Source organism: Gouania willdenowi, chromosome 13 (genome assembly GCF_900634775.1).
Source record: "Gouania willdenowi chromosome 13, fGouWil2.1, whole genome shotgun sequence".
NCBI classification, from domain to species: domain Eukaryota; kingdom Metazoa; phylum Chordata; class Actinopteri; order Blenniiformes; family Gobiesocidae; genus Gouania; species Gouania willdenowi.
In genome coordinates, this window is record NC_041056.1 from 18327298 (window position 1) to 18352771 (window position 25474).

At 36.1% G+C, this 25474-nt stretch overlaps 2 protein-coding genes and 1 long non-coding RNA gene across 4 annotated transcripts; 2 read left to right on the forward strand and 1 right to left on the reverse strand.

Moving 5' to 3' along the window:
• The first annotated feature begins 1428 nt into the window (after positions 1-1428).
• On the forward strand, positions 1429-8813 carry LOC114474447 (coiled-coil-helix-coiled-coil-helix domain-containing protein 2-like). 2 transcript variants are annotated; one of them, XM_028464775.1, is made up of 4 exons: positions 1429-1597; positions 2736-2982; positions 4598-4787; positions 8485-8813. In XM_028464775.1, exons 1-4 carry the CDS (start codon positions 1446-1448, stop codon positions 8490-8492), a joined length of 597 nt encoding a protein of 198 aa, XP_028320576.1. In that variant the 5' UTR covers positions 1429-1445; the 3' UTR covers positions 8493-8813. The 2 variants fall into 2 exon arrangements, with proteins under 2 accessions (XP_028320576.1, XP_028320575.1); XM_028464774.1 differs by lacking the exon at positions 8485-8813 and having other exon boundaries at positions 4598-5050.
• Positions 8814-10391: 1578 nt separating this feature from the next.
• On the forward strand, positions 10392-19232 carry phkg1a (phosphorylase kinase, gamma 1a (muscle)). Its single transcript, XM_028464911.1, has 10 exons — positions 10392-10543; positions 11455-11599; positions 13035-13213; positions 13318-13372; positions 14184-14249; positions 14343-14506; positions 15655-15745; positions 15844-15997; positions 17130-17255; positions 18429-19232. The coding sequence occupies exons 2-10, from the start codon at positions 11517-11519 to the stop codon at positions 18693-18695; spliced, it is 1185 nt and encodes a 394-aa protein (XP_028320712.1). The 5' UTR covers positions 10392-10543; positions 11455-11516; the 3' UTR covers positions 18696-19232.
• Positions 19203-21420, reverse strand: LOC114474525 (uncharacterized). The gene is made up of 3 exons (XR_003675375.1): positions 21293-21420; positions 19620-19667; positions 19203-19357 (listed from the first exon to the last, which is right to left on the reverse strand). It is a non-coding gene; the product is annotated as an uncharacterized LOC114474525 (long non-coding RNA).
• Between the last annotated feature and the right edge of the window lie 4054 nt (positions 21421-25474).

Genomic DNA, 25474 nt, shown 5'->3' on the forward strand with positions numbered 1-25474 from the left:
AAATAGACACCATCAGCAGGGTCTTACCAAGTTATTTTCTGCAAAACAATTTCCCATACTGGCCTATCCTGAGTTATATATGACCTAACATGTCTAAGCTTTCCTCTATTGTGTAAAATTATATATCACAACAACTATATGTAAGATGAACAAAGGCAATCAAGCGCCAAATCCCCTTTTTACCAGATATTGGCAGTTATCTAGATCAGTGATCCTTGTCGTCGTATCATGATCATTCACACTTTAAAGAGTAACTAAACCCCTGCTAACAACAAATTTATTTGCATTTGAAGTAGTGATGTTGACTGATTTTTATCCAAATCTTCACATTATAGTCAAAGAATTTCAATTTGGCCTGTTTTGTTGTAAAAATTTAAGAGTGACTGCCCTCATTGGGTGGAAACCTGGTTATTGCAATCAAATGTTATTGGCTGAGAGTGGTGGTTTGTGAAGTTTTGGTGGTTTCTTACGTCATAAAGCACCTGTGGACTCTATCTGTGGTGAGTAGGTTGAATTGAGATAATTGTGAATAGAGAGGTATAGTGAGTATTGAGTTAGTAGTTGGCATAGCAAAGATTGTTCTTCAAAGTAAAGACTCCAGTTGTTGACGCACGTCAGCCCAAACCTCTGGAGTTGATTAAACAGAGTGTATATTGAGACGGAAACGTATCAATGGCCCCCAGTACTATTGATACAGAAACACACATTTTCCAGACCTTTTCTACATTTCTACAAGAGTAATGTGCTGATGATTTTTCACCGTGCCAGGATGGTCGAGTGGTTGAGGTGCCACACTCAAGGATTCTTCCTTCTGCTAACGTGGGTTTGAATCCCCCTTTTGTCATATATATATTTTTCCTTTTAACATATTTGACACGGCAAATTCCACCTTTAAAAATACATACATGAAAAAAAAAATTTAAATTTTTGGATATTTTCTGGGATAGGGATAGTGTTAAGGCTACAATTAAAGGGTTAGCAGTAGTTAAAAATGAATATGATCTAAAATAAAACTGACGGAACTTTAAGTCACTGGTGCACCTATTACGTCACCTAAACTGGCCAATGAGGGGCGCTCCGTTGTAAGACATTTCTATCCTCATTAATAACAATACCGTAGGTCATAATGTATAGACAATGGCTCCACTTTAAAATTGCGATATAATTCGCAAACCGGATCCAATTCGATAACTAAAGTCCAATTTGATAAAGATTACCCTAACCTAGATATACATTTTAGAAATGTTACCAATGATGAGAGATACCTATCTTTAGACTTTTAAAACTAATCCAGAATCAGAATATTGATTCTTGTCCCGTCCAAAATCTAATGTAACCTTCAATAATTGATAAGGAGGACGTTACAGAGGACAAGGTAATTTCTATTGGTTACGTCGCAGGACGTCAACCGGAAGTATAATGATGCAACACACAGAAAGTTCCGGATGGTCCAGAGGTCAATAAATACCGTCACTGACAGTTATCCTAGCTTTACCTGCCTGAGTTTAAATAACCAAGTCACTGGTTTCTGCAGTTTATTTTTGACAATGCCGAGAGGAAGCAGAAGCCGAACATCCAGGATGGCCCCACCAGCCAGGTAACATCTAGAATAATATTCAAGCCTTTATTTCTAAAGATACAGACCATAGCAGGCGTTTGTTAGCATCCGAGCTAACGGATCATGTAACCGCGTTGATTCCCTATAAAGTGTAGAGCTAAATTTAAAAAACACCATCATGTTACAAGATGCTTCGGTGTTACAATGTAAATACCATATTATTATTTTCAATCAGAGAAAATCATGGTTATGTTTAGAGGAGTTTAATCTAATTTGAGCCTCTGCCATGAGGTTTTCTAATAGGTTTATTCATGAGTCACGCAGAAGCAGAATCTAGTAAAACATTAATTACACATTCCTAACACATTTGCAGGTCTTTGTCCCTATTTTAAAAGTTAAAAGATTTTGCACGATTATTCACACATCGTGAAGTAGGTTTCACTAAAACTTATTGTAGCAATTTAGGAAAGTTTGATGAGGTTCAAAGGATTTCATCATAATACATTGTCAATAAACTGTAATGTTTTTTTTTTTTTTTGTTTTGTTTTTAAATTATAGTAGTGGATTAATTTTTATGTTAACTGCACAAAATAAAGCAAAACAAATTCTAAAAAAAAAAACATTCTGAAACGTCTGTGTGCATGTGAACATTTTAGTCGGGAAGAGAAATCAATATTATGACCACATGTAGAACTTTTAATAAATGCTGTATTTTTTTGTGCTTGGGTATTGTTTATTATATGAAATACTTATTTTATTTTATTTATTTTTTAACTAATGAGGCACTAAACCGGTTGTGTATAAATGTATATGACAACAAGCTAAAGAACACAGAATTATTGATAAACTTCTCATTTCAAAACATTTCAACCTCCCTGACTTTTAATTATATTTCATTTACCTGCGCACGTGAAGTCATTGTAGATGTCTATGATTTACATTTGGTGAAATTAGTTTAAACAAAACATTGCACTCACTTTTATGTTATTCTTATTTTGGTTTGCTTTTTCTTGCCAAAGCATCACATTATCCATAATCTCTCCAGCTTTTTAACTTTATCTTTTTCCTGATCTGTTCAGATTTTTAGAGAATTAGCATTTAATTTAGTTTAGAGGTTTGAACATTATCATCACATAAGTTTTCAGTGTGACGTAATTGTCCAAAATGTCCCTCCCAGCCGCCCACCTCCCATGGCCAGGGCAGCACCCCCTCCCTCACATGCTCCAGTCCCAATGCAGGCCCCTCCGTCTGCTGTGGGGGCCCCAGCCACGGCGCCCAGACAACCAGGGATGTTTGCCCAGATGGCAACCACAGCCGCTGGAGTCGCAGTGGGATCTGCTGTAGGACACACCATTGGCCACGCCATGACGGGAGGCTTCGGCGGAGGAAACTCAGAGCCGGCCAAACCCGACGTCACGTACCAGGTAAAGTGATTCTTAGCCAGCTGAAGGATGAAAGTAGTGTCTGGACAGATTAGTGTGTCTGACACTGTGAGGACACTGTGGATTAAGCCTCACATTTATACATCTAAAGATCTGTGGTATGTAATCTTTGTGGTGTTACGGTCCAAGATTAGATCAGATTTGTACTTTATGAATCCCACAACAGTGAAATGTCCTTGTTACAGCAGCAAAAAGATGGAATAAATAAGCAAAATATACAAATAATTTACCCTATAAAGAATGGAAAAACAATTTATCCATATACAAAATGTTTTTTTTTTCTTTAACTAAATATTTTAACAATGTACTGTACAAGTTTGAGTTATGTAAATGAGTATGCTTGATAAATAAATTATGCGCTAAAAGATTTCACAGCTGCAGGTATGGAAAAGCACTGGAGGATTTTAACAGTCTAAGTCAGGGGTGTCAAACTCATTTTAGTTCAAGGGCCACATACGACCCAGTTTGACCTCAAGTGGGCCTCATCAGAAAAATTCATGCTCGTGTGAAGGGAAAAAGCACAAATTCAAACGAAATCCAGAATGTTAAGCAATTGCTGAAAATTCAATTCTCTTTGGGACAAATTTTCTCAAAATTAGCAATGTAATTTGTAGGAGTGTGACAATATCTCGATATGGTGATATATTGCGATATTTTTCCGCACGAGTATCGATTTTTTAAAATTAATTATTTTTTTTATTTAAGATTTTTTTTATTATTTTCAAAAGCTTTTCTGCTTTTTCACTAAAATGTGCAGGTACGCCTTCACAGAAACGTTGTCACTGTTTGTTGAAGGAACCAATATATTGTTTACTGGAATATTGCACTATAATGGTGTCACTGGTAAGAAAGGCTCTATTTTTTGTTTACAGAAAGCACTATTGGAGATACTTATTTGTTTACATTGGTATGTTGACACTTATTTACAGAAATGTTGCACTAAAATAGTGTCACTGTTCATAGGACACTTTTTCAATTTATTGTCTTTCAGAGATAAATTTTTTTTTTAAATTTTTCACTTAATCTTTTTTTTTTCTTGTTATGTCATAGATTATTGTAGATTGATTTCAGACCAATATATTGGTAATCGCAGTATCGTCATATCGTGAGATAATCGTTATTGTGAGCTGTGTATCGCGTATCATATCATATCATATCATATCATATCATATCATGAGGTACCCAGAGGTTCCCACCCCTAATAATTTGCCAGAATTCTGTGGGATAAAATAATATTTCAGCTTTTTAAAAATAATTGCAATTTAATTTCACTGTAAATAATGTAGTATTGCAACCCCCATTGTATTTTATCTACAACTTATGTGGTAATTTACTGTTTTTGCAGTAATTTGTATTTCAAACAGAATCTTCCTGTGGGACTTGAGTTTGACAGTATGTGGTCAAAGTGATTTTTAAAAATCAATAAATAATATTGCCCATGATAACAGTAGGGTGTGGAAACACTGTACTAGTAAATATACAGTACCTATTAATACATAATACATTGTTACATGATGGTCACGTTGGCTTAGCTATTATTTTATTCTTTTCAGTACACACTTTATTCTAAAAATGATTGTGTCTGTGTTGTGTGCAGGAGCCGTACCAGGCCCAGCCCTCGTATCAGTCCCAGCCCTCGTACCAGTACCAGCAGCAGGAGGTCCCTCAACAGCAGCAGGCCTGCTCCTACGAGCTCAAGCAGTTTATCGAGTGCGCACAGAATCAGAGTGACCTCAAACTCTGTGAGGGCTTCAGTGACGTCCTCAAACAGTGCAAGTTTGCTAACGGTGAGCGAAACAATGTGTGATTAACAATTACTGTAACTCTCAATTTTGGAGAGATTCAGACATTATCACGGCTTTTTTTCTTCAGATTATCCATATTTTTTCATCCTGAAAGGTTTTGCCTATAATTGCAAGTATTTCATTGATTAAAATACTTCATTAGGATTTCTGTCCGAGTGGCTTTCCATTTTGAAAAAAAAAAAGAAGAAAGGAACAAGAATTGGTTTACGATTTTGTTCCAAGTTCAACTGAGAAAAATGTCTACGCTGGCCTCCTCCCATTGTTTTATTATGACCAGTAATGTCAAAGCGGACCCTCTGGTGGTAGAATATTAGAGCTGCGAGAAGAAAACCCTGGTACAAACTTAATCCACTCCTTTATTATGACGCGTCTACTCGGATCGGCTCTACTCTCTTTTTGTGCGTTTTCACTGGGGAAAAAGTACCTCCTCCATCGTACCTGGTGCTGCTTTTTTTAGCACCTCCTTCGTTGAGGTTCCAAAAAAAACGGCCCTGGTTTGAAAATGTGACAAAACAGACACTGATTTGGTCTGTGAATCATCGCAGTCATCAACTCACGCCGCCATTGATTTTTGTTGCCGATCTTGTGAGGCTGGCAGCAAAAAAGTGCATTCCGTGGAGTCTGGCAGTGTAGCGTGTCAGGTTGGTGCTCAGTGGAAACGCTCCGAAAAAACAGTATTGGGTCGAGAAGTGCGGAGCCAATACCGCCAATGGAAACGCAACATTAGAAGGTTTCTGCTTCTAGCCTTAATAATAACTTCTCAATAATACAATTATCTACAAATAACTTTCAGAACAATACAATACATTGTCGATAGTGGTGCAACGGATCAAAAAACTCATGGTTCGGATCGTATCACGGTTTTGAGTCATGGATCGGATAATTTTTTGGATCAGCAGAAAAAAAAAGAAAAAGACAAGACAAATAACTTTGCTCTCCATTTATTTTGTAGAACACAGTGCGACATTTTTCTGCTCATTAAATATAAACAACATTTAACGAGGTGTCAATCCAATGCTTAAATAAAATTTTGAATCATATAAAAACAAATTAAAGTGCAACATAAGACATGACACCTTCATCCTTTAAACCGGAAAGTTTATGGAAAAAAACATGGAGTGAATTAAAAACTAGCCTATGCCCACAACATCAAAAAGAATGAAAGAAGGAAAAGAAAGCAGATCTGAGTTTATAATTTCACATTCTTACAATAGCCGATATTTATTTAATAAGAGCCTTAAAAGACAGATGGATGGAGGCATAAACATGACACAACATTCACATGGACTCAGAGCCGTTCCTTTCTCTTTCTCTCCCTCCCTGTTTGATGTGTCTCTCTTGAACTCTCACGCAAACACACAGATATACGACCAGGAGTGCGAACCACACATGCACGGGTACGTGCGCGCACACATACATAGTTATACACACACACACAGACGTCGCAAAACAGAACAGGCTTCGTCGAGGCATTACTAATGATGCGCGGATCATTATAAAAAGTTGGGTTTTTTTCCCATTTTTTTGTCAGCCAATCCGCGGACCACGTGCATGCCGAGCCGTGGAGAGAGATCCACGTGGATCACTAATCAATGATGATCCGTTGCACTACTAAGTGTCAATAATAATAAGTACCCTAACGACAGAAATGGGGTCAATTCAGCAAATATTTTTACACTCACCAAGATCTGTTTTTTTGCTAATGTTGTGTGCAGTGTTTTTGTTGTTGTTTTTTTAAATCTAAATTTTGCTGAGAATGACCAATATTAAGCATAGAAGAAGTCTGTAAGATTAATTATTAAATAGTTTTGTCCACTTTTTTTGTGCTGTTCAATTTTTGTTGATCTTTTCTATAGTTTCTATTTACATTCCCAATCTGCTGCTGTGGTGATACTTGCTTTGTACATGTGTGTTTTCTATTACATTTGTACATTTACTGTATATAAGGGCTTAATGTGGGACTCATTTCATTCTGTCCATTTCCACATGAACACGGCTGTCAATTTAAGATCCTTCAATCCTTAAAATGGAATAGTTTGTCTTCAAAACCCAGTTTTTCCAGGAAATATATGTGATAAGGTTGAACACTGATTCAGGAAAAGTATCTGTTCTCATTCTGTTGGATCTAAGTGCTGCATTTGACACTGTAGATCATACAATTTTGTTGCACAGATTGCAAACATGGGTCGGACTAAATGGAAAAGTAATGCAATGGTTTAAGTCATACTTGGAGGAGCGAAGCTATTTTGTAAGCATTGGAAACTTTGAATCTGACAGATTACCAATGTCCTGTGGGGTTCCTCAGGGATCTGTTCTTGGACCCCTTCTGTTTAACCTTTACATGCTTCCTTTAGGACAAATTTTACAGAACTGTAAGGTTGATTATCAGAGCTATGCAGATGACACACAACTATATCTATCACTGAACCCAGATGACTATGGTCCCATTGAGGTGTTGTGTGACTGTTTAGAAAAAGTAAACTGCTGGATGAGTGAAAACTTCCTTCAACTAAACCATGACAAGACGGAGGTGATTGTCTTTGGTAACAAGGAAAAGAGGACTGCTGTCAGCAATTATCTTGAGTCTCGATCTTTAAAAGCTAAAGACCAAGTCAAAAACCTTGGTGTTCTGATTGACTCAGATCTTACATTCAGCAGTCAGATCAAATCTATCACAAAAACAGCCTTCTACCACCTAAAGAACATCTCCAGAGTGAAAGGTTTAATGGCTCAGAAAGATCAGGAGAAACTGGTCCATGCTTTTATCTCCAGCAGACTGGACTATTGTAATGGTCTTCTGACAGGAATCCCCCAAAAGAGCATCAAACAGCTACAGCTGGTTCAGAACGCTGCAGCTCGGGTCTTAACCAGAACAAAGAGGTCAGAGCACATTACTCCAGTTTTAAAGTCTTTACACTGGCTCCCAGTCAGCCTCAGAATAGACTTTAAAGTTCTGCTGCTGGTGTATAAATCTGTGAATGGGTTTGGTCCAGAATACATCAGTGACATGTTAGTCAGGTATGAACCCAGCAGGTCTCTCAGATCTATGGACACAGGTCAGATAGTGGAGCCCAGAGTTCACAGTAAACATGGTGATGCTGCTTTTAGTTGTTATGCTGCAAAGAAGTGGAACAAACTGCCAGCGGAGCTGAAGTCAGCATCCAATGTGAACATTTTTAAATCAAAGTTAAAGGCACTTTTTTTCTCTACTGCATATGATTGAGAGAGAGATTTTTTGTCATGTTGTTGATGTAATGATGATTTTACTGATGATTTTAATTGATTTTACTGATGATTTTAATTGTTCTTATTGATTTAAATGTTCTTATTGATTTTAAACAATTGAATGTTTTATCATGTAAAGCACATTGAGTTGCCTTGAGTATGAAATGCGCTATATAAATAAATTTGCCTTGCCTTGCCTTGCCTTGCCTTGCCTTGATAGAAAAAAAATATTAAATGTACTGTTTAAGGAGATGGGACCAATAATTATATTTAAAAGCAGACACCACTATATAAATGATAATGGGTTTTATTTTTCTCTCTTTAATATGAGTCGATCCCATATGTTTTCTTACAATAAGGCACTTCTAAATGTTTTATAGTGGGTGATTACTGTATATAATCATTTCCAGCTGAGGTGTTGTGACTTAGAATGATTTGTTTCTTTTCTCCACAGGTATGTAATGAGTTGGAGAGCAAGAGACCTACACAGCAGATGACAACAATCAATGAAAATATAAAAACTTTAAGTTGATTTATCTCAAATGGAAACCTGTTGTTATGTCATGACTCCTGCACAGCCTGTAGCTTTAGTCTTATAAATAATGTCTGTACATTTTAGTGAGTTGTGTTTGATCATTTCCATTGTTTCTTTAGTGCCTGTGCTTCCAGTTAGAGGTTATCATCATGCAACTCAACAATTGTAGTGTATCAGGACTTTACATCAGTGCCACGTGGCCTGTTTATTGATAGCAAATGTGAACTTAATAAATCATCTGCACCCGCTGTGGCTGTTTTATTTCATTGGGCAGTGTACCAGTCTGTCACAGGTCTAACATATAGAGCGGATGATCTCCATCATTAATTTAACATTCACGATTGGCCAGCAGATGTCATTATGGATGTGCTAAACTGTCCTTTTCCTGCTTTGGGAAATGGTATGATGAAGGTTGGAATGTAGCTCCTGCAGTTAACAGTAAAACCACAAGAGGGCGCCATAAATCACAACTTTGTTTTTAGGTTCAAGGTAATTATTATTTTTTGTCTTGTATTGTTTAATTTTTTTTTCACCGTAACCTTCATCAAAGTTTCTAATTTGACATTTGGGTTTCTGGTCTGGGCTGAAAAGTCAAATATTGTTTTGTTTTTTTTTTTCTTAAATAGTTCAATTTGTTTTACAAACACATCTTTCTCTTAATGACATGAATGTGTAGCTGTGATTATGTGATTTATTTTGTTTGACACCAGAGGACTTTTTGCCTTTAAATAAATTATTAATGTGTTGCTGTTGTTTTGCTTTTATTTGTTATTTTAAATTTAATCTAATAAAGCCTCCTGCAGGCGCATGCGCACCAATAGCGTAGTAAATATTTAGTTAAGGTTCCGTAATTGAATAAAATGCTGGTTGCTATGGGGCGCCGATTGTAAAGTTGCGCATGATAAAATAAACAGAAACTTTTCGCAACATTTAGCAACAAACCACATTTAAAAAAAAAAAAAAAATGAACATTTTATGTTACTTTTGACCAGATTTACAGCAGTATTCGTGATATTTACTTCACTCGTGAAAATATGCCATTGTCGATGTTAAATCTAAATGTTAAGATAGCACTCAATTAGCTTTTATTTTGGTACTTACGGTGAATTTGCTTTTTAGCTAAATATTTAGTTTCACACGACATTTAGATTTAGAAATTAACATTCATTTAACATTTAGCATTTACATTTAACTTTTACCATAGATTAAATATTTAAATTTAACATTTAGATTTAGCATTTACATTTAACATTTAGATTTTACATTTAACATTGACAGTAGATTTAATATTTAGATTTAGAATTTACATTTAACATTTACAGCAGATTTTATATTTATATTGAACATTTATTATTTAGATTTAACATTAACAGTAGATTTAATATTTGGATTTCGATTTAATATTTACCATTTGCATAATTTTTTACGCGAAAAGTAAATATCACAAATTTCCTAAATATTGCTGTAAATCTGCTCAAAAGAAACACACAAAAAATCACATACGTTTTTTAAACGTGGTTTGTTGCTGAATGTTGCGAAAAGGTGCTTTTTTTTTTTCTTTTTTTTTACATTCGTAACTTTACAATCGGCGCTCCATAGGCCACCGTAATAGTAAATGTAATTGCAATTGAAAAATGTAATTGACACCAAGCCTGACTCAAAGAATGTAAATATTTTGGGTACATCATAATATAATATGTGGGCCAGTTCATCCTAAAGCAAAGCAGTGAGTTAGTAGGAACACCTGTCGTCTCTCTCTCTCTCTCGCTCTCTCTCACACACACACACACACACACACACACACACACACACACACACACACACACACACACACACACACACACAGCGTTTTATTTTTGGTGTGACATTAAAGCTCAACATGGCAGCAGTAGCAGAATGAGTTCTGACTGCATCTCTCTCTCTGCTTTTACCTTCCTCTGCACACGGACCAACGCTGCCATGCACAGCCTTTATTCTGGTGAGTTATTATTTTCCCATTGTCATTGTATCTATTACGAAGAGGGAAATCAGAGAGAGATCAAAAACTGGACTAAACTGTAATGAGGGGCTGCAGAGCAAGAAACCCCTTTGGAACAATAACACAATAACAAGAAATAGGAAAGCTTTGATTTAAAACAGGGTTGTCAAACTTATGGTGAGGTGGGCAAATTTAGCTTAATTTAGGATTAGAGATCAATATCAACAAATGTTCAACTTTTTATTTTATTTAAGTGCAGTCCAAAAATAGGCTACTTACATTTAATCAAGTGTTGGTTATATACTAGATCTTCTATTAAAAGAAACACTTTGGTTTAACAAGATTGTGATCACTTCCAAATACAGTACATTAAAACAAGCCAAAACCAAACATTAGGCTTGGTTTTCTCCAGGGTTGGGGCCAATTATAATTGTAATCGCGTAACTGACAATTAATTACAATTGTAATCGTAATTAAATTAATTGCCACGGAAATTCTATAAAAATTATCTATTATAATTTAACGCAAAACATTAAAACAAGGCAAAATGTGATTATTGTTGTTTTTTTTCTTTCATTCACAGACCTTAAATATATAATAGCAAATGGAACATTTTAAAGAGTTAATTTAAAAGAAAAACAATAATTTAAAAAAAATCCCCTTTTTTTCATTCTTTAAACTTAATAATTTCACATGCACATTTTCAGCCTGCATTCAAAATGTTTGACCCTCTAAGACAGATCCATATAAGACTGTGACAGTAAACATATCTGACTATCAGTATTTTTAGATTCTGCAGCCATACTTTTTTTGTCATTGTCTTATCGTCATATGCATTGATAAAAACATTTCCAATTGTTCACTTTGGAATGAGGTATTTTAATATTGATTTTGATCTTACTTTCCTGCAGCTCTTTGTTGATCTGTAAGCGAAAGGTACAGCTTTTTTTTTTTTTTCCTGGTGTTCTCCACCATGACCAAAGAGGAGGAGATTCCAGACTGGGAGGGAGCAAAGGAGTTCTATGACAAATATGAAACCAAGGAGATTCTTGGAAGGTTTGTTCACATAAAACACGGAGCTGAGCCTGTTTCCTGTGTTAAACCTGTCAGCTAGAATCCAACTATGTCAGAAAAGTGTGTGGACTTTTTTTTTTTAAATTTAATTTAAATTTCCAGCCTCTTTAGCCTTTGCCAAGCTGCAGCCTTTTATGTCAACATGTGGCATTTACAGTCGGGAGGCAAGTAAAGAAAAAATAAAATACAATTCAAACTCAGAGTGCAATGCTCCGCCAAGCACCAAATATCTTCTATGCCAGATATTGGCAGTTATCTATCTGGTACCATGATCATTCATACTTCCAAATGTATTTCAAAGAAATTTGCGGTGAAATGTGCAATCCGGATCTAATCCAGATTAAACTCTGTGGGGTAATTGAAGAACCAACCCAACAGAACTGATTCAAATTTCATAAAGATTGGTCAATTACAAACTGAAACATTAATTTTTGAAATTTCGTGAATAATGAGCGATGGGGATTATTATTCCAGATTCCCTCCAAAATTTAACGCAATCTTCCAAGGCGTGTGGTCTAACTTAGGTTAAAATTTGGTCAGAATCTGTTCAATTATTTTGAGTAATGCTGCTAGCAAACCAATAAACTATAAAAGCACTCCATGCCATGGCAGTCCTACTTATTGCATTGTCACCTAAATATTAAATTTATGATATTGATCTGGATCACGCCCTAAAAAAAATTTGTTCCTTATCCCATTTTGGATATTTCCTGCCAGTTTCATCCAAATCTGTCCATTAGGTTTTGAGTTAAAGTGTTCACAGACCTATAGATAGACTCAGGTGAAAATATAACTTTATAAATATTACTTTTTAAATTCAAATTGTACCCAGTTTCCCAAAGAGACCAGTAGAAAAACCTCCCACTGGTTCAGTGTTATTCCTTCTAATCTTACTAGAATACTATCTCTCTCTTACTTTGACCACAGCACCACTGGATTGTTCCCTGAACTTCCTCCTAGAATATCAGAGTCTGCTCATTGTCATTCCCCTCCACTGGTTGAACAGTGGTCCTATGTAACCAAGGAGGCTTCGCTTCCTAGTCCAGCACATTTGGAACAACATGTTACTGTGTGGGCCATTCTATTGGTGGATTACGTAACATGACTTCCTGTTTCAGGCGTGTGGGTCAGTTTGTTTGTGTTCTTACATCATATTGGGCTGCACATGATCAGGAGGACAAAGCCAGATTGGCTGCCCTGACGTCACAGTTATCAGAAAAGATGATGATGATGTTGTTGATAATGCATTTAACATTTTTCCGGGAAGTTAAACAGAACTCAGTGGAACACTGACACGCACATTCCTCACTGTTTACACAGATAAGAGGCAATAAAAGGGGCAGCTTTCTTGTGTTGATCATCAAAACAGCCTTTGAAGACTTGGATTGGATATATTTTTACTGTCTGTCTTCATCAGAGGGGTCAGCAGTGTGGTGCGTCGCTGCGTGGACAAGCGCACATCTCAGGAATACGCAGTGAAGATTATCGACATCACCCCTTCGGATAAGTTGAATTCGCAGGAGATTGAGGAAATCAGGGAGGCCACGGTGAAGGAGATCGACATCCTAAAGAAAGTCTGCGGGCAGGAGAATATCAGTAGGGTTGCTTATACATGTTCTGCTTGGATTTCTCTCATTGATCCTTTCTGGGAAACATTCCTCTGTCTGAATTTAACCATAGACTTGAATTTCCTTCTCCAGTCCAGCTCAAGGACTGCTTTGAATCCACAGCTTTCTACTTCCTGGTGTTTGACCTGTAAGTGTTTGCATTACCACGACAACAGAAAATACACACCTTGAAGGCTCAAACCAAACATTATGCTTGGTTTTCTACAGGGTTGGGGGTCAATTATAATTGTAATCGCGTAATTGATCATTTATTACGATTATGGTGTAATTATAATTGTAATTTTAAAAATATGTTGCTGTCATAATCATAATTAAATGCAATTGAGTTCAGAAAATTGACTTTTAATTGTAATGAAAAAATTAAAAATCATATAAAAATTGTCAAAAATAATTTAACACAAAACTGGGGAACCATGTTACAGTTCTATGTACAGTTCTACACATATGTAGTTCACAATTATTAAAATGTGTTTCATACCAAGCTTTCCCACATTTTATCATTAAAAATAATTGAAAGCGAGGGGTTTAGTGACACAAAAAAGGCTCAGACGCCCTCACAAAAATATTAAAACCTATATTTGAATTGATTAGGAAGCCTAACAAGGTAACCAATAGATAAGAAATAAACTAAATGATATATATTTGTTTTTAGTGTATTTTACAGCTGATTTAGGACCCGTTATCATAAGATATGCTAAGACAAAAGGAAGGTTCACTTTTATCAGATTATTTATATCAGGCTCAGTAATTGTGGTTAATTGTAATTTAACTTTAGTAATTAAGAACGTAATTGTAATTGACTTTACAAGGATAAAAAAATAATTGTAAATGGAAAAAAATGCTGGTCACTGTAATCGTAATTGAACATGGGTAATTGAAAACGTAATTACAACTGAAAAATGTAATTGACCCCATCCCTGTTATTCTCTCTCCTGTAGGATGAGGAAGGGGGAACTATTTGACTTCCTCACAGAGAAAGTGACTCTGAGTGAGAAGGAAACCAGGTCTGTGTCCATTTCAGAGATGAAAACTAAAGAAATGTTTTTAAAATGTTTGTTAAAATAAAATGTGAAAGTGTAAGTGTGTTTTCGTCGTAGGAATATCATGCGAGCTCTAATGGAGGTAGTCCAGTTTCTTCACTCCCAGAACATTGTCCACCGGGACCTGAAGCCAGAGAACATCCTGTTAGATGACTGCATGCACATCAAACTCACAGACTTTGGCTTTGCTGTTCAAATCAAGCCTGGACAGAAACTCAAAGGTGACTTTTAAATCTTCTATTAAACGTTCACAGTGATTGTCTCACTGAGAACTGACTCTGTGCTCCAGCTTTCAATGGAGAATCTTAAGTCTTGTTGCACAACGCGTTCGCTGCTCTCCCCAAAGGTTAAGAAACCAAACACCGTCGTCAGACTGACCTTTCTGAGAGACTTCTCAGAATGAGATCATTAGAAGGGGGCGGGATGACCCACCGTGGGATATTTTTGTTTAGGTGGTCAACCCGTCAGCATGGATCACCTTCAGTCAGCCATTATTTATTCCAGTGGGAGTTCAAAAAGGAGCAGTTTGTTATTACATTTTCAGATGCCTACTGTACAGTATATATTTAATTCTTCACACACTCTCTCTCTCTCTCTCCTTTTAAAATAATAATAATTTATTTCTACCCTAATTTTCTTTCTGAAAATCCAATTTCCAACTATTTTCATATTCCCTTGTTTGTTGCTTTTCCACATTAGATTTTCTTTGATTTTAAAATTATTTTAACATTTAAACAAACAGAAATCTGTTAGCTTCAGTTAGTTTCATGTCTTTGTGTCAGCTCAGCACATACTTTTTCAATTATATTTTTATATTATCTTAAGCATTTAACCTTCAAAATGACCTGTTGAGACCCTTATAGATCTGTAGAAGCATCATATTTTAATTATTGACTACTATTGTCTCATCATTTACTTTATGATTGTTCAAAATGTAAATAATTTAATTCTAAAAAAAAAACACCTTTCAATTTGAATTTTCTTAAATGATGAGGAATTAATGCAGTGTTGGGTTTTCACATATGGATTTGACTGACTTAACCTGATAACCTTTACCTGGTGTGTATTTCAGATGATGTAATGAACTTTTAGTAAACCTAATCAAGTCTATTTATTTATTTATTTATTTCAATACATTGAAACAATTTTCTTTCTCCTCCCACTGAAAAAAGAAGAAAAGATTCTTTTAAAGGAGCAGAACAACGTAAAACTTATAACATCTGGCCCCTCCTAAAAAATGTACCTGAACAAATATCAGCCCCTGCTTTACATGCTGTCGTGTTAAAAAACGTCTTAGTTGTTAATTGTTTCTCTGCTACAAAACCCAAAGTAGCAAAGCACAGAACTGATCACTGTCTGTGTGATGCAGAGGTCTGTGGGACCCCAGGTTATCTTGCTCCAGAGATCATTGAGTGCTCCATGGATGCAGGCCACAAGGGATACGACACAGCAGTGGACATGTGAGACCTCGCACAGACATAACAAACTGTTTGGTTTAACGCTAGTAGTTAGTATGATAGATTATTACACTGCAGCATGATACTTCATGTGTTAACAGCTGGAGTGCTGGGGTGATCATGTACACGCTGCTCGCTGGCTCTCCACCTTTCTGGCATCGTAAACAGACGCTGATGCTTCGTATGATCCTCGCAGGGAAGTACGATTTCTCACTCCCAGAGTGGGAGGACCGGTCGGACACCATCAAAGATCTGGTGAGCATTTTGGAAACAGTTTGAATCCATCAAAGGTGTACCCCAAAACCCACTTTTTTCTGCTTAACCATATATAATTGGGTTTGAAGTAGTGTTGCTGATTGATTCTATTGTCCAACTCTAGACATTTTAGTCAAACTATTTCGATTTGGCATATTTTGTAGTAAAAATGTTAGACTGACTGCCCTGCTCTTATGTCATGAACCACCACTGTTAGCCCCGCCCCTCCTTAACAAGTTCTGATGAACTACGACTGGGCCCGTGGGACGTCTCCGCGCCGAACAACATGAAACACGTTCCTGAGAATTCAGTCAAATGACTCGGTTCCACCAAGTAAAACAAATCAAATTGTGCAACGTAAAATAGTAATCTACATTGAATTGCATATGAAACGTGATATCACACGACTACGTATGTTCCGATACATTTAGAAATTACCGGAAAGGGGGATGAACCCCATCCCCCCTTTCAGAGGCTCTTGACATCCGCTGATAGTATATCCATGTCAAATTACAGCCCGATTCAACGACCAATAATGAAGTCATTTGAAATGCGCCCCGTGGCACATATGGAGCAATGGGCCCCATTCGTATATTGGTATGTGTCAATGATTCGGTACAACCAACTGTTGCAATATGACTCACACGGCCCCTAATTGAATTGTGTTGGGCATAATAGTAATCTACGTTGAATTACCATTGAAACGATGTATCACACGACTATGTTCCAAAAAATTTGGAAATTACCGGAAATTCAAAAAAAGGGCTCTGAGCATCTCATCGTATTAATTCATTGAGTATTCATACCAAACTGCATTCCAATCTAATGAGAACGCCCCCCCCCCCTTCCCCCCCCGGGCTCCCCATGACATGTATGGGGTAATGGGCCCAATTTATATATTGGTGTGTGCCAATGATTCGGTCCCACCGATCATCGTAATATTTGACATATTTAGCATAGCATAGATTATTCTTTGAGATTTCATAGTATAGACTGAGCATGTTTTAGGAGCCCCACCCATTATCAAGGCTTTTTTTTTTAATTTCCAGCCGAGACACACGTCACCCAAAACCTGGGGTTTTAGTTACTTGTATTTTAACTAAATAAATCTGATGTCTTGTGCTTTTCATAGATCTCTCGGATGTTGGTGGTGGATCCAAAGCAGCGTTACTCAGCTCAAGATGTTCTCAGCCACTCGTTCTTCTCACAGTATGTGGTGGATGAAGTACGGCAGTTCAGTCCTTACCGGCGGTTCAAGGTGAGACATGGGCAAAAATCTCATTTCAAGCAATGGAATAAACACTGAAATATTTGGCACCTATAAAATGACAATTTTCACTATCAGCTGTTAATTAAAAACTTAAATTAATCACGTACCATTTAATTTGATCATTTTTTCTTCTCTATTCCCCGATTATGCTGACCGTGCTTGCAAGCTAGTGACAGCTATCACATACAAATGAGGATATGAGGAATACTAACACACAGAGACAGCCCATAGAAATTCATTATATAAATAGTTGACATACAGTAACACTTTAGCAGAGCCAGCGATCTCCAAACCTCTTTTCATCAGGCCTACATGTACAGAATTTAATCCGCTTGGAGATAAAAATCCATATAATGGAACTGTATTGTTTTAATCAATGCACAGAAAAAAAACACAAGTTAAAGTTCAGTTTGCATTAGAAATGATCTAAATTAAGAGAATAATTTCAAATGTGAATATTCAAATGACTGAATTGCCTTTTAAAATAAATAACTCGTGTTTTAATCATTGTTCTACATCAAGTACCAGACAGTGTGTAAGAATTAAAAGTAGTTAATATATTTGTAATACAATTGGATTGGTTCTTAACTTTCGTTCCAGAGATCCAGGTGATCCTTGTTCACCTAAATCTTACGCCTCAGTAAATATAAAAAGTGTCTATTTGTACGGTTGCCGTACGGACAACCCCCGGTGCTATTGGTACGGTTACCAGATTAGGTTACAACCCAATAGCGCAACAATTTTTAGGATTAGGGTAAGGTTTAGTTTTAGTCACGTGACCTAAACTGGCCAAATAGGGCGCTGCGTACAGATAGAATGTCGGTATATTGATACATTAATCGGACGGATAGCCACTGCCGTAAATAAATTTGCTCAACATTTTCACTGATACATTTATGATTAACCAATGGAAACCTAAAGGAACTAAAGTGGACATTTCACGTTCGGAAACTATTCCCTAACGCAATTGTTACTCATAGTTTACTTTTTTTTTAAAGTAAAACCTAACAATAGCAGCTTTAGATCACATTTGGCTGAAAAATGCTCAGATTAGCTTAAATAATGTAATGGTCTCATGTTGCTTATAAATTAACAGGATTTAATGTGCAATATGTGACTTAATTAAATACTACACTGACTTTTATAAACTTCCATCTTCAGGTCATCTGCTTGACGGTGCTCGCCACCATGAGGATCTATTGTAACTACAGGAGAGCCAAGCCTGTCACCAAGGAGGTGATCCAAAGCGACCCGTACGCAGTCAAACCAATCCGCAAGCTAATTGACGCCTGTGCCTTTAAGATCTATGGTCACTGGGTGAAAAAGGGTCAAACCCAGAACAGAGCGGCACTCTTTGAAAACACACCCAAAGCCATCCTTCTGTCCTTGGTGGCTGAAGCTGAGGAGCCCATTCAACACATATGGTAACATCTGGACCCAGCAGCTGTTGCTGCTTTGGTTTAAACTCTTTACTCGACTGGAGAAATGCACAATACTGCTGCTAATGTGTGACATCAGCACATATTGTACGTAGCAGTGGAACCGTTTACCCCAAAAACAGAGCGTGGTGAAGAGGACATTAATTATTTTGATGCATTGCCCTTCATGTTTTGGCTTCCTTTCAATGTGTTTTCACATGTGTATTTACTCAATGCTAAGATCATTCTTTGAATTGCAGAAAGCAAAATTTGAAATATAGCAATTAAGAATTTTTCCTCTAGAGATGTTGACTTGAACAATGAAACTGAAAAACCGAGAGACAAATATTCACACACCTTGATAAACTCCACAGACAACAGCTTAAACACAGACTAAACCCAACTGTTAAATAATTTCAAGTTACATTACAGTTGCATTATACATGCCTCGTCTTTGTTGACGCAGAGTCAAAACGGTACCTTTGAACCTCAAAATCAAATGATTGTAACATAAAGGTTAATACAATTAAAATTTTATTTTTTACAAGTGTGGCACAGGTTCATATGAAAAGACATCAGTACAGAACAGATGGTGTTTCTTTGAAGACATTCATGAATCATGAAGCCCGGCAGACATGGACAGTCCTGCTTTGGAAACCATCACAGCTCACCCTGCAAAATTCAACAAAGAAGAAAAATTAAGTAAAGCCACAAAGGATGTTTAAGTGTAAGTTTGTACTCATTCCTCTGCAGGAGGACGAGCCTGACAAAGGCATTCGTCCTCATTTGGCAGAAGTTATGAGACGAGACTGTTGCATGGTGTCTGACTGTTTCCAGCACAGGGCAGCTGGTACAGAATTCGGCCATGCCTCTTTGTAACATTTGCAGCATAATCATCATTTATCTCTGAATTAAGAGTGTAAGTTAAACGTACCATCTACGGGCGACTGCTTCAATCCACCGCTTTAAATTCAAAAATGTGCTGCAAAAAATAAAAAGACAAATGTTGAAAGAAGCAAAAAAGACGGACCAGTGTCTTATCACGTGTGTGAGCGTGTTGCTGTGTTCACGCTGACACAAGGAAGAGGCGTGAATGAAACGCTCTGATCCCAATCACAAGTGTAGGCGGCGGGCGGAGTCTGCTAATACTTTCTTTCTGGCCGCCTTCTACTCTTAAATATGTCAATAAATGATTCATTACCCCTTTAGCACCGAAAGAATATCTGTAATATTACTTCAATATCTGTAAAAGTCCCGTTTTTCTATTAGCTCTGTCTGCTAGCATAGCTTCTCTTCACTGCAAGATATCTGCATGCCAACCGACCACTGTGTTACCAGCGCCCTCTGCTGGTCCAAACAAATATGACGTAAATCATTGCCATCACGTTTTTTTTTTAAAGTCCAATTGTTAAGGCACAAAATACATTTTCAGTTGCACTTTTAAAAAGAAAAAGAACTATTATGCAGTTTTGCATTGTTTATTATCGAACCAGAATTTAAATTAATAGGCTTCATTTTCATTTGTATTATTCCTTTATTTATTTCATTCAAGATTTATTTTTAGTTAAATTGCATTGTTTTGAATAGTTTATCAAGGAATTATTTTGACAATGAAAAATAAAAGGAAATTGTACAGTATTTTCTAGTTTCCCCCCCCCAAAAAAATTTGTCTACAGTCCCATTTTGTAAAATAAATCGTGAGAGAATCGTATCATGAACCCAGTATCGTGAATCGTATTGGGAGTTGAGTGAATCGTTACATCTCTAGTTAAAAGTAAAACTGCCAATTGAAAAAATGTTCAAGATCTGTCCAATTGTACAAATGGATGAAACCTGGTTTAGGAATGTGTTGATCCTAAAAGTCCACATGGAAAATGTTCAGTTAACTTCTTACAACACAACGTGCTGTGGTTTGAGAAAGAACACGTGTTCTAAGGATTTACCTGCTTTTGTGTTCAACATTACCCTACCGTGGAAAAACAAGCACAAATATACACACTGCATAGGTTTGGGATTTAGATGGTTTATATACCTAAACAATTTAAATATTGTGAAATAATTATTTAGAACCGACACAAACATCGTAGTCAAATTTTGTCAAACTATCAACCAGATTTTTTTTTTTAGTATTTTAAAGCCTTTTCCTCGTAATACCTTAGACTCTTTACCTATGGCTAGCAAAGAACAAAATTCAAAATGCAGGACAATCTGCTTAAACTGGGGGGTATTCCCTCTGTTTAAACCATATTTACTGATTAGATTGTGAATGTTTGGACCACTTCTTTACTTCAGATAATTATTTTTTAGCACTGTTAAAGGAAAGTGCCAGATAACCCTCTTTTTGGGTAATATTGTGACTTATTTTTTTTTCAGTGTAGCACAATTTGTCTTTTTCACTTCCTGCCCAAAATAAAACGTTAGCTTAGCACAAACACACAATGAACCAGATTGAGCCACGTGTTCACCATGAGCTCAACACATTTCTAATCTAACAACACATTCCTCATCTATCTCAACGCATTTTTATGTGAATGTAATGAGGAAAAAGTACCTGCACAGAGCCGAAATGTAAAAAAAAAACAAAAAAAACAATATACATATTCGTACCTTCTCTTCAAATGACGTGTAGCGACTCTTTCCAAATGTGCTGTTCCATCGCATGACTTCTTCGAGTCGTGATTCTTCTTCTTTTTTTTCTTCTTTTTTTTTTACGTCGGTAGGAATCTAACTCAGCATTACCGCCACCTGTTGTCTGAATAAATGTATTTCAACCACTTCTTCTTCTTCTTGGGTTTTTTTTGGCGGTTGGCAAACAACAATTTGATGCCTTACCGCCACCAACTGGAATGGAGTGTGCACCAGTATGTTTACTATATCTACCTCTCATAATAATAATAATAATAATAATAATAATAATAATAATAATAATAATAATAATAATAATAATAATAATAATGAAAACTATCAAACAGCTTAGAAATTCTATGGAACTAAAAAAAACAACTCCATTACACCTACTTCCTGAGTTTTGTTGTAAAATATCCATGATGTCAAGTGGTACTTTGATATTTCTGAGATAGTCAACATTCGTCTTTCCACCCCATACTTCTTACAATACATTATGTTTTTCTGTTCTGAATAGTGTGTGTGTGTGTGTGTGTGTGTGTGTGTGTGCGTGTGCGTGTGCGTGTGTGCGTGTGTGTGTGTGTGTGTGTGTGTGTGTTCTTACATTACAACCCTTCCGAGGACCTCGAGCAGTAAAAGCACCTTTCTACTTAGGACCTTTGGACAAGTTAGGACCAAAACCCTGGTCCTAACTTAGATAATAGATAATATATGAAACCGGGTTTGGTCAGAGGTGAACACAAAGGGAAACATGGAGGTAAATCACTGTTTGTGCTGTTTTAAAACCAAAATTCCCTTTATTTTATTTTCTCTATTACTTCTTTAAAGAATACAAGGAAACTTTATTATTATCATGTTTTAACCAGTAAACTAGTATTTTTTTTAGTTGTTTCACAAGATTGATATAAAAACCCTTTTCAGATTCTTTATTAACATGTTGCAGTTCAGAAAAAAATGATGCAGATATGTTACTTTAAAGTAATTGGAGGGAATTTTCTTTTGATGGTCCACTGTAGTTTTAATATTGGATATGACATTGTGTTTATTAGGTGTGCAGGAGTAGTTGGTACATGGCTTCAGGTTAAAGGTGCGAGTGGGTACGGGACTGTGAAAAGTTTGGGAACCACTGCAATCGTGCATCGCTCAAAAAAGCATTCCCAGATTCTGACACAGCCCAGGAATTGAATAGGAACCAGCGATGTGTTGAGTCATTGAAAGGGATTCTACTTGAGCAAATCAACTTCTTGCAAGGACTTTCATGCTTATTTGTTAAACAACAAAAACTGCAGGGAAAAATCAGCTCTACAGCAAAATATAAATGGGCAAACAACAGGATGAAGAGGAAAACGAGGATGACTAAGAAGAGTAAAGATATAGATATTTTTGGTAATTTTCTGTCAGTTTGTGAGATACATTTTTATTAAAGTTGCATTGCTCATATAGCAGATATTGGGTCTCTGTCAGATCCTGCCCCGCCCCCCTATTTTACAAAATGTGGAACAACAAGGAAGGAACTTTTTCAACTTTGACCCTCAGGCTAAAGGAATGTATAGCACTGTAGCAAAACCATTATAAAGTGATGTTTTTCATAATATTGCCCCTTTAAGTTAAGCAAGTGTATCTTTTCTTCTCAAGAACACAAACATCTAATGCTGGTAGTTACATCAACTTTCATCTTGTTTCACTGCAAATGTTTTTTTAAATGTGAAGAAACTACTTTCTGAGGTTTTTGTAACTTTTTTTAGGCTGTTTGCATTTGTTTGCCAAACATCCATGAAGTGACTCTGGGTCTTGTCTCTTGATTTGTAAAGTGATTGATTAGCATCTCCACACTTCTCTATTTAGCTATACTGTATGGTGCCTAATTCCAGGTTAATTCTTTGTTAATTGTGCCAGTGATCTCTTTGTGTTTTAAATGTTTTACAAAGGACTGCATAGTTAAGAGTCGGTATCTTATTTAAATTATGTTAAAACACAATTGCTTAAATGAATGTATCTTATAAAGTGATGTATTTACATTTGTGTGAGTAGCAGTAACATTTGAGATAGGAAACTGGTTTTTCTGTGTTTTTAATTCTTCAACACATTTCGATTACTTCTAAGTCACACAGTGATTGTTTGTTGAACCAACGTTTGCATGCGTTTAAGAACGAGATTATTGGTCAAAAGGACACTTTGTAGCAGTTTTTCTGTCACGCCCAGTGGGGGCATTTAAGTAGGAGGGCCACAATGACTTCAGCTTTTCCTCTATGTTCGTCTCAGTAAAGAAGAATAAATCAAAGCTTATTGAGTCCACAATGGAAGCTAAAGGACTTCTGAGTTTTCTGAACTACAACTGGGTTTTATCGCCACCAAGGTAAGAGGAAAGCCTTCATTTGATTCCAAATTTCTTCATAGAAATCCATTGTGGCCAATATCATGTGAAACAAAAGGCTCCAGTTTGGTTTGTTTTAATGCAAAGGTAGTTGAGTAAAGACCTCAGTCTCTTATTGTGTATTAACTAAATAAATAAAGTGGGATCATAACTAATAACAGGAAAACACAAATCTCTTGTATTTAATGATGGTGAAACAGGTATACTGAAGGACAACCTTTGGTATGAGTGCACAAGTACTTTATACTTTGTATATTATGTACTTAGTCTCAAAACAGTTATTATGCTGAACTTCAGCATGGGTTATTGTGGGTTTTCATGCTCAGTCAGATGATAATCCTCTAAACGGGATATTCTGTATACAAAGCCAGTCCTCCTTTGTATGGTAGGGCAAAGGTCACCACTGATGACATCATGTGATGAGGTTAACTTTTCATTGTAACGATCTGGGTTAGGATTTGGGAACCAAATGTTTTCCTGCATGTTCTTTCCTTCTTTTTTTTTTTCTTCTTCCAAGAAAATTCTACCTCTCATATGCAAACAATCACCAAATTTTGCACAAATTTCCAGTCCAGCAAAAAGGACCAATCGTCCTCAAGGTGGCGCTACAGCAAACCTTAAAACTTTCACCTTTTGAAACGTCACAACAAATCAACCATATGTGCTACTGTTTTTCATTTTTCAGAAAAAATGTAGCCCTGATACCATTGAAACTTTGGTTGAACAGTTGAACCTCTTGCAAATGATGAAGTTCATTGCTTTAAGATTTTTTAAATCTATCTTCTCCCTCAAATTTTTCTCAATTGACTCCAAATTTGCTACAGCACATTTTCAGACTGTCCTACACAAACGATCCACACAGATTTTTGAAATGTCAAAAAATTGAGCCTACAATGCATCAACATGCTTGAATGTAAACAAATTCTTGCAAATTTTTTGCTAAATTTACAACATTTTGGAGCCATGGTAGGTGACGTTTGGAAAATATCAAAATATATAAAAAAGGTAATGTTTTTTAAAGAATAATAATACCCAAAATGTTGTATCGTCATTGTGAGCCAAGGCTTGTATTTATTTTTCCCTGTCTTATTTAGAACTTTATTCTAAATGTTTATTAAAAATGTGTTATTGTGCCTATGTACCCGGATTTAAAATGCACATGTATTATTACTGCACAATATAATAAAAATTAAAGATTAAAAAAAATTCAAAAACATATTGTAAGCCTATAGTATTGCATATCATCCCATCTTGTGAACTTCGTATGTTATCCCACTCCAACAAAATGAGTGTAAAAATGCTCAGGCAGAGTTGTTTAAAATAATAACTTACAGTACACGTGTGATTTGTGCATGAAAAATAATTGCAAAATCAGACCAAAACAATGAACTTCTGAATTAGTTACTTTTTTCTCTCTAACTTGTCGTACATTTGCTCAATATATGGAAGCCCGTTTTTTGCCACTAAAAAAAAAAAAAAAAATACTGTGTAAAGTCATAATTATAAGATAGAAAATCATATGTATGAGAGAAAATGTCATAATTACGAAATAGAAAGTCATATTATGAGATTTAAAAAAAAAAATCATTATGAGAAAGAAAGTCATAATCATGAGATAAAAAGTCACAGTTACGAGATGTAAAGTCATATTTAAAATAAAGATCATATTTGTGAGCAAATTATTCTTTATGTAAAGTTGCAAAGAAACATACAAAAATACATATTTATCTACTTCCACTGTTTTCTACACTACGTACCATGTGTTGAATACGGAGCCCCAGACATGACTG

Excerpts from the sequence above, each read along its gene's own strand:
- phkg1a (XM_028464911.1), top strand. The coding sequence starts at position 11,517 with ATGACCAAAGAGGAGGAGATTCCAGACTGGGAGGGAGCAAAGGAGTTC. Across the intron at positions 14,507-15,654 it reads GCCTGGACAGAAACTCAAAG|AGGTCTGTGGGACCCCAGGT; the intron begins GTGACTTTTAAA and ends TGTGTGATGCAG. Across the intron at positions 15,998-17,129 it reads CGGACACCATCAAAGATCTG|ATCTCTCGGATGTTGGTGGT; the intron begins GTGAGCATTTTG and ends TGCTTTTCATAG.
- LOC114474447 (XM_028464774.1), top strand. The coding sequence starts at position 1,446 with ATGGTCCAGAGGTCAATAAATACCGTCACTGACAGTTATCCTAGCTTT. Across the intron at positions 1,598-2,735 it reads AGGATGGCCCCACCAGCCAG|CCGCCCACCTCCCATGGCCA; the intron begins GTAACATCTAGA and ends TGTCCCTCCCAG. Across the intron at positions 2,983-4,597 it reads AACCCGACGTCACGTACCAG|GAGCCGTACCAGGCCCAGCC; the intron begins GTAAAGTGATTC and ends TGTTGTGTGCAG.